At 40.1% G+C, this 9,005-nt stretch overlaps 1 protein-coding gene across 1 annotated transcript in view; it reads right to left on the minus strand.

Annotated features, from left to right (window-relative positions):
• Positions 1–7,496, minus strand: part of fhip2a (FHF complex subunit HOOK interacting protein 2) — a 31,224-nt gene extending 23,728 nt beyond the window's left edge. The window contains exons 1-2 of the mRNA XM_062994947.1: positions 7,371–7,496; positions 4,138–4,216 (exon numbers count right to left, since the gene is read on the minus strand). Coding sequence (XP_062851017.1) covers positions 4,138–4,216; positions 7,371–7,415 — 124 coding nt within the window. The 5' untranslated portion in view covers positions 7,416–7,496. The remainder of the gene's footprint in view (positions 1–4,137; positions 4,217–7,370) is intronic.
• Between the last annotated feature and the right edge of the window lie 1,509 nt (positions 7,497–9,005).

Consider the following 9,005-nt stretch of genomic DNA (forward strand, 5'->3'; position numbering starts at 1 on the left):
TGCAAACACGTCTTAAGATGTGCAACAGTACGGGGTCGTCGTTGTCACATTTTTCCTTTCCAAATTCTCTATTGGGGACAGGTCAGAACTGCAGGCAGGCCAGTCCAGTACCCGTACCCTCTTCTTCCGCAGCCATGCCTTTGTAATGTGTGCAGCATGTGGTTTTGCATTGTCTTGTTGAAAAATGCATGAACGTCCCTGGAAAAGATGACGTCTTAAAGGCAGCATATGTTGCTCTAAGATCTCAATGTACTTTTCCAAGGGCACTGACACAGCCCCATACCATGACAGATCCTGGCTTTTGGACTGGTTGCTGATAACAGTCTGGATGGTCCTTTTTGTCCTTGGTCCAGAGCAAACAGTGACCATTTTTTCCAAAAAAAAGACCTGGAATGTTGATTCATCTGACCACAATACATGTTTCCACTGTGTGATGGTCCATCATAGAAGCCTCTGAGCCCAGAGAAGTTGATGCAGCTTCTGGACATGGTTAACATAATACTTCTTTTTTGCACACTAAAGTTTTAAGTGGCATTTGTGCATGTAACTCTGTATTGTAGTGCTTGACGAAGGTTTGCCAAAGTAATCCCTCACCCATGTGGTTATATTAGCTATTGTTAAGCGGCGGTTCTTGATGCAGTGCCGTCTGAGAGATCGAAGATCACAGGCGTTCAGCTTGAGCTTGCACCCTTGGCCTTTATGCTCCGAAATTCCTCCTGATTCCTTGAATCGTTTAATGATATTATGCACTGTAGAGGGAGAAATATGCAAATCCCTTCCAATCTTTCTTTCAGGTACATTGTTTTTAAACATTCAATCTTTCTCTGATCATCTTTGCTCATCAAAGACTCAGCCTTTCCTGGACGCTACTTTTGTACCAAACTATGATTACAATCACCTGTTGAAATCACCTGTTTGGAATCACATCATTATTTAGTTTTTTTCACCTCATTACTAGCCCTAAATTGCCCCCCCGTCCCAACTTTTTTTGGAATGTGTTGCAGGCCTGAAATGCAGGAATGGATGTTTATTAACAAATGAAATGAAGTTGAGCAGATAAAACATGAAATATCTCAGATCCATCCTGTCTGCAATCAAATAAAAGTCAAAGTTAATATAAGGAACACTGTGTTTTTATTTTATTTGCATTTTCCATACTGTCCCAACTTTTTCTAATTTGGGGTTGTAGAAGGTCCCTGGTTCCAGCCCCACTGTTGAGCCCTCGAGCAAATCTTTAACCCCTAATTGTTTGGCTTGTTCTGTGTGTAAGTGGATGTAAATTTAATCTAACACCTGACACATGAGAATTAAGGGAACATGAGTGTAGGGCTGCAACTAGTGATCGACCGATATGGGTTTTTTAATGGCCGATGCCGATACCGATACCGATATTTAGACGAAAGAAGTGGCCGATGGCCGATATATAAAGCCGATAATACCCTTTTTTTTACAACTAAAAAATACAATAATAATAATAATAATAATAATAATACAACAAAACAGAATTAATGATCTTAAATAAACATTTATTTATCACTGTATATTCTTGTTTGCTCTTTTGGCCGTTCAAAAAATTAAATTAAAAAAATTAAAACTTTAAATAAAATACAAATTATTTCAAAGGTTTCAGTGCACTTAACATACACAAGCAGATAGCAGTATCTTTTTGTTTTTAAGAATGAACAAACATGCTTAGTGAAGACAGTTGCACATAGAATAACTTCTTTTAAGGAGCCATTATTTAAGCACCAAACTGTGTGTGCATTGTGTTTGAGCATTTAGATAAGTAATCACAATATAAATAAAATATTAACAAAAATATTTGTGAATAAAAAATTATGAAGTTAAAGTTAAAGTGAAATATTTGGAAAAAAAAAGGTTGTAAACCCTGTCCAAGTCAAGAGCAGCAAATTGTAGGAAACAGTTTCCAGTCTTGAAATAAAATGGCAATATCCTCACTGAATGTTTTCTCAGCCTCTCTTTTTTAGTAGTCCCAGTCTAAAAGCAGCAAGTTGTAATGCAGGAAACAAAGTTTTCTCGTTCTTGTGCATTCACTGATGTCTGCCTGGAGAGTGGCAAAATGGACACACGGGGCGCTCTAACAACAGCCAGACCAATGACTGTATACAGTCACTGAGCTGACAGAGGCAATGTTTAAATATCGGCCTTGTGCGCACATATATCGGCCGATGCTGATTATCTAAAAAAATGCAAAAAATCGGCCCGATTAATCGTCCGGCCGATTAATCGGTCGATCACTAGCTGCAACTATCGATTATTTTTGTAATCGAGTATTCTACCGATTATTCCAGCGATTAATCGAGTAATCGGATAAGAAATACTTTTGCTTTAACAAAGAGCAAAAACAAATACATATTAGATTAAATAAGACATGTTTCTTACACCAAACATTTGTATTCCTTGCATACAGGACAGTTTAACATTTTTTAAATGCAAAAATAAATAAATAAAAAATAAATCAATTTACTTTTAAAATATAAACAGGCAACCTGAAACATCAGGTCATCAAGTCATAAATAATAATTAACAAAAATACATGAACATAATGTAATTTGTGCAACTTTCAAAACTCAAAGTTTCAGCTACAGCTCACGCAGAACATAAAGCTTTAATATTTTGTTGGGAGGTTTTGTGGTGTTTGTAGGGGGATAAAAATCTTTCAGGATTGTGTCTCTAGATGAGGTAGATCTGGTGTGTGTGTGTGTGTGTATGTGTGTGTGTGTGTTTGCCTAAATCTTCATAAAAGCCTGTGGTGGTTGAAACGAAGTAAAGTCGGTAAACATGAGTAAAGTAAACACGACGCTCTGATGGTGTGGATGTTATACTGAGTTTTAGTTTTATCAGCTTAAAATGATCTCAAACTTTCTGTGGTTTTCTCTGTCCAGTCTCCTCCTGTTCGCTATTTTCTCTCTATATCTTGCAGTCCGCGCTATCAAATCTCGGCTGCGTCCTAAACTGATACGTTCAGTTCGCAGGAGCGGCGAACGTGTCCAAATACGTAGTGTTCATTAAACTGTCCGCAAAAAGAACCCGGATTAAGTCCTGTTAAGTTCTGTTTATGTTTAAGATATTTGGGACGCAGCCCTCAGATTCTTCACGTCACCTGCACACAGCGTTAAACACGCTGCGCAAAAGTGAAAGTCGTCCGTGTAAAACACCGTGAACTGTATATGGTTGTGCGGATTAAACGATTCCTCGATGCAAAAAATTTGAATCGATGATTTTTAGTAATCGAGTTACTCGAGGAATCGTTTCAGCCCTACATGAGTGTGAATGACAATTCAGCAGTGCTTCTGAACTCTATGGGTGTGTTCGAAAAGCTAGTGAGCTCTCTACATAGGCAGCATTTTACGTCATCCTGTGCGCGCTCCCGAGAAGGAGGCTGTTCGAAATCCTAGATGCCTTAAAATCCTCACTTCTGAGGCATCTTATTATTTCAATGTTATTTTGGCTCAAGAACGAGTGAGCATCGGACGCTGCCTTAGTGATCAAGACAATCCCAGCATTCACGGCTGACGGGGCGGAGAAACGAATGGAGTTATTTTCAAACGTAAATAAAATATTACTGATTTTTAACTTATATAAACTTGTACCGAGTGTTTTTATTTGCAAGTTCGGGTTTGTCAGGAAATTTAACCGTTATCGGTACATGAAGGGAGATTTTATATTGACGTTAGCGTGCTGTGCTACCTCAGTTTATTGGTTTTAATGGCGAGATGCTAAATGCTAAACGCGAAATGCTAAACCCGATGGAATCGCTGTCTAAGTAGTGCGTTCGAATAACCTGCCTTTTAAGTCACTGACTTATTAGAATCCTCTCTACTGAGGCAGCTGCCTATGTAGACAGTAAGACAGCAAGGCAGCTCCCTAGGTTTTCGAACACACCCTATGTAGCACTTGTTTGAGTTAGAGACCTGTAACTCCACTCTCAAGTCAAATCGACCCTACTATGGGAAATTAACTTAAATGTTTATTTTTAACAGACAGCTTTACTTCTCAGTCTGTTATGTAGTGAACAAAACACAGTTACATAGATCCTTACATTCTCTGATCTTTAACTGCCAAACAGCATATGAACATCACTGCAATGAACAAAATGTGTATTGTCAAATCTACCTGAAGTCTCTATGTAGTAGTGTGTGATGGCCTTCCAGTGGTAGACAAAGTCTTCTTGCAGGGGTAGCGACGGTGCAAGCTGCAAAACAAGATTATATTTTTATATTTACATAAAAGGTAAAATCATTAAGCTGACAAGAAGCTATGACATTACAGTTGTGGAGAAACTAATCTCAGTCCTTACTAGTTTAATAATATGTTCATTCACTCATCAGCTTACATCATCAGTGGAAGAAGCACAACATCTGGACCCATGAGCAATGTAAATAGTTCATACAATCTATTGAAAACAATTCTACACTGATACACCCTAAACTTAACTATTTATCCGAGCTATTACTAACTATACATTCATTTACACACTTTGGTTACATTCATGACAGGACAGGTAATTACTGCTTACACAATATTCATCAGTTCAAGTCTTTTTATTTGTCAAACACAGTCATAGACAATTTAGTGTCTCCAATTCACCTCACTTGCATGTCTTTGGACTGTGGGAGGAAACCGGAGCAACTGGAGGAAACCCACTTAGACACAGGGAGAACATGCAAGCTCCACACAGAAAGGACCCGGACTGCCCCACCTGGGAATCAAACCCAGGAACCTTTCCTATGGGGAGACAGTGCTACCCACAGAGCCACTGTGATGCTCGAGCTAATACTAACTACACATTATGCAAATTAGACTCAAAGGCTATGAGAGATTAGTCATAAGAGCAGCTGTGAAGTTTGTTTGTTTATTAGGGTTTTAACGTCATGTTCTACACTTTGGTTACATTCATGACAGGAACGGTAGTCACTCATTACACAAGATTCATCACTTCACAAGGTTATATAAAACACAGTCATGGACAATTTAGTATCTCCAATTCACCTCACTTGTATGTCTTTGGACTGTGGGAGGAAACAGGAGCTCCTGAAGGAAACCCATTTAGATACGGAAAGATCATGCAAGCTCCACACAGAAAGGACCCGGACTGCTCTACCTGGGGATCGAACCCAGGACCTTCAGTGTTACCCACCGTGCCGCCCTTGTGCAGTTGTACAGTGGGGATTTTTAAACCCTGTTTAACTAACTGACCTCTTTATTAGAAACACATGCCTTATTACATGCACTTGTTGTAGTTGTACAGTTAGAAACTAAAACTAAAACTGAACTGCTGTTTACTGTTCTTTACATGCCACGATGCAATTATACATGCTGTATAATACTGTAACTGCATCTTACCTTACTTTACTATTTATCGTATGCTATTTTTATATTTTCGGTACACATGCAAATTCTGCTACATGTAAATTTGTACATTGTCCACATGTAGTCTTGTCTGTATATTGTATTGTTTGTAAATTGTAGAGAGCTAACAACTGCCGGAAACAAATTCCTTGTGTGTGTAAACATACTTGGTGAATAAAGCTGATTCTGATTCTGAAACTAGAGCTAGTTCATTTTCCTCTAGTCTTTTATCACTAGATATTTTCTGATCATAGGACGGTGTTGGCACTAATCACCTTTCAGCACTGACATTGAAGTTTTTCAAATTCCCCAACAACAAAGCTGCACCTGCTATACTTATATCAGTACACTCATACTAGGAGTATGTTATTACAATATTAGTATGGTTGCAGTACTAACAATCGTCCACCCACCAAAAGTACAGAGCAAAATCAGTAAATGTATTGTAGCGTCGGCACAGGCTTTACCCAGAAAGCCTTGCGGCAGTGGTGTCTAAGCTCACCGTAGCCGTGTATCCCGTTGTTGGGAGTGGGGTGGCTGCGGTGAGGGTTGGGTAAGTAGCCTTTATGTTTGTCTGTTGTATGAATGTATGTGTGTATGAATGGGTGTCTGTCCCTAAACCACTGAACGAACTGCCAAAGGCAGCTCACTCGCGGCCCTGACGCTCTCCTTCCTGCTCGCTGGCGCCACATTGGTGTCAGAAGTGGGATTGTGGCATTTGGGTGGCTCTGGTGGTACAGTGGGCCACTATGTCCGGTCTGTTTGAGTGCGCTAGCCCAGGTGGCTGTAGGGGCAGGGTGCCCGGTCCAGCAGTGGGTGGAAGAGCGGCTCGGCAGTGTAATGGGGTGTGGTCTGGCCGAGGAGCCACCCAGTGGACGCTGGTGAGTAGGTCACCGGGACGGTTGACCATTAGGGAGGGGGCAGTGTAGCGTCGGCACAGGCTTTACCCAGAAAGCCTTGCGGCAGTGGTGTCTAAGCTCACCGTAGCCGTGTATCCCGTTGTTGGGAGTGGGGTGGCTGCGGTGAGGGTTGGGTAAGTAGCTTATATGTTTGTCTGTTGTATGAATGTATGTGTGTATGAATGGGTGTCTGTCCCTAAACCACTGAACGAACTGCCAAAGGCAGCTCACTTGCGGCCCTGACGCTCTCCTTCCTGCTCGCCGGCGCCACAGTATACTCAAAAGTTCATCTGTATGAAAAGTATAGCTTAATGTACAAGATAAGTGTAGCTCGTTAAGTGCATGTTGACACACTACACAGAGTGGATAGGACGTATTATGCACCCTACCTAGTGCACTTCATTATTAATACAAACCTATGTGAGATGCAGCTCCTTATTATTAATACAAACCTGTGTGAGATGCAGCCCCCAACTACATTGCGTTTTTGTAGGCTTATTTTACTTCATAGGCTTAAATGTTGACTTTATTTTAAATAAACTTACTTTACATGATATATGAAACTGATATATGAAACCACGTAACATAGCTAATGCTAACCTGTCAATGTTCGTGATGAAATGCTACATAAACATCCTAATGTATGCTTAAATAAATAGCTACAATCTACATACACTACGTAGTCTGGTATATGTCCAATGAACACTTTTTAGTGAACTTCGTTATGAACATAAAGCTATTTAGGATACAGTACGTAAACACGACGTTTTTGCCATGCTAGTGTGTTTTGATATGTTACCTTATAAATATTTAAAAGGTTCACTTTTGGCCAAATTATCATTATTATTTTTATTACTATTACTATAATTACTATTATTCGTTTTACGAACCAGAATGTAAATTAACTTCCAATAACCTAAATAGCTTAGCATGTTACCTTGTCACACTACGGCTGTGTCTCAAACCGCAACCTACAGGACTAAAAAGTACGCTGCTTCCGTAGACAGGCTAGGCCCTTGCACCCGAAACAATACCACTCACATTGTTCTCATTTCTTTATCTAAACACCAAAACAATACACAGTAAGTGAACTCTTACCGCTTCCACAGCTTGCTGCAGGATAGAGGTGAATTTGGAGAACATCTTGTTCTTGGACTGAACAAGTTTTTCCCGAGAGGAGCGAGATAATTCCTCTATCTTCTTTTTTCTGTTAGCGCGATCCAGATTGCACCGCTCATAAATCCCCCTTTACACGAAGAAACGGTTTAACATAATCCACGTTCACTTAAAATGTGTGAAGCTAAACGCTTTTTTTTTTTTTTTTCTCCCTCCACACACGTAACGGCTGGGTTACTGAAAACACCTTTACCACATTAGCTAAGGCCACCGTGGCATTTCTATGGCCAAAATACACTGTACGCAATACCATAGCGCAACAACAGATGGCGCTAGTGAGTTAATTAACGTTATAATATATTTAAATGATGGCTGCATTTCAAATCCATTTCAATCCCTATACTAATGCACTATTTAGGGTCCCTGATAATCGATATCTGTGTCCTACACAGTGTATATTTCATACAATATGGAACAGTTTGAAATTCAGCCAAAGTAATAGAGTTTTAAGATCTACAGTACCAGCAGAGAGCGACAAATTCTTCATATAATTTACACCGAGCAGCCAGAACATTAAAACCACCTTCTTGTTTCTACACTCACTGTCCACTTTATCCACTCCACTTACCATATAGAAGCACTTTGTAGTTCTACAATTACTGACTGTACTCCATCTGTTTCTCTACATGCTTTTTAACCTGCTTTTATGCTGTTCTTTAATGGTCAGGATTCTCCCAGGACCACTACAGAGCAGGTACTACGTATTTAGGTAGTTGATCATTCTCAGCACTGTAGTGACACTGACATGGTGGTGGTGTGTTAGTGTGTATTGTGCTGGTATGAGTGCATCAGACACAGCAGCGCTGCTGGAGTTTTTAAATACCATGTCCACTCACTGCTCACTCTATTAGACACTCCTACCTAGTTGGTCCACCTTGTAGATGTAAAGTCAGAGACGATCGCTCATCTATTGCTGCTGTTTGAGTTGGTCATCTTCTAGACCTTCATCAGTGGTCACAGGACGCTGCCTATGGGGCGCTGTTGGCTGGATATTGTTGGTTGGTGGACTATTCTCAGTCCAGCAGTGACAGTGAGGTATTTAAAAACTCCAGCAGCGCTGCTGTATCTTATCCACTCATACCAGCACAACACACACTAACACACCACCACCATGTCAGAACGATCCACCTAAAAAATACCTCTTCTGTGGTTCTAAGCATTGAAGAACAGCATGAAAGGGGGTTAACAAAGTATGTAGAGAAATAGATGGACTACAGTCAGTAATTGTCGAACTTTAAAGTGCTTCTATATGGTAAGTGGGGCTGATAAAATGGACAGTGAGTGTAGAAACAAGAATCTTCCTCATTTCACCTTGTATTAACACTCAACAATCATGGACTAACCAGGGCACATGTGGCTTGCAATTTCCACTAATTAAAATAGGAAAAAGCAGCTAGGGGCAGGTGTTAAGACAACACAAAAACAACAGTCAAAAAAATAAAGAAATAAAAAACTCTACACAGTAGCCAAAAAGGCAAAACTCTCAAATGACAGCAAATGCCTTGACAGGTTTGGCTGTCAGGTTTAGCAGGAGGAGTGATGGTGCATTGTTTTACT

This window comes from Trichomycterus rosablanca, chromosome 5, assembly GCF_030014385.1.
Source record: "Trichomycterus rosablanca isolate fTriRos1 chromosome 5, fTriRos1.hap1, whole genome shotgun sequence".
Classification (NCBI taxonomy): domain Eukaryota; kingdom Metazoa; phylum Chordata; class Actinopteri; order Siluriformes; family Trichomycteridae; genus Trichomycterus; species Trichomycterus rosablanca.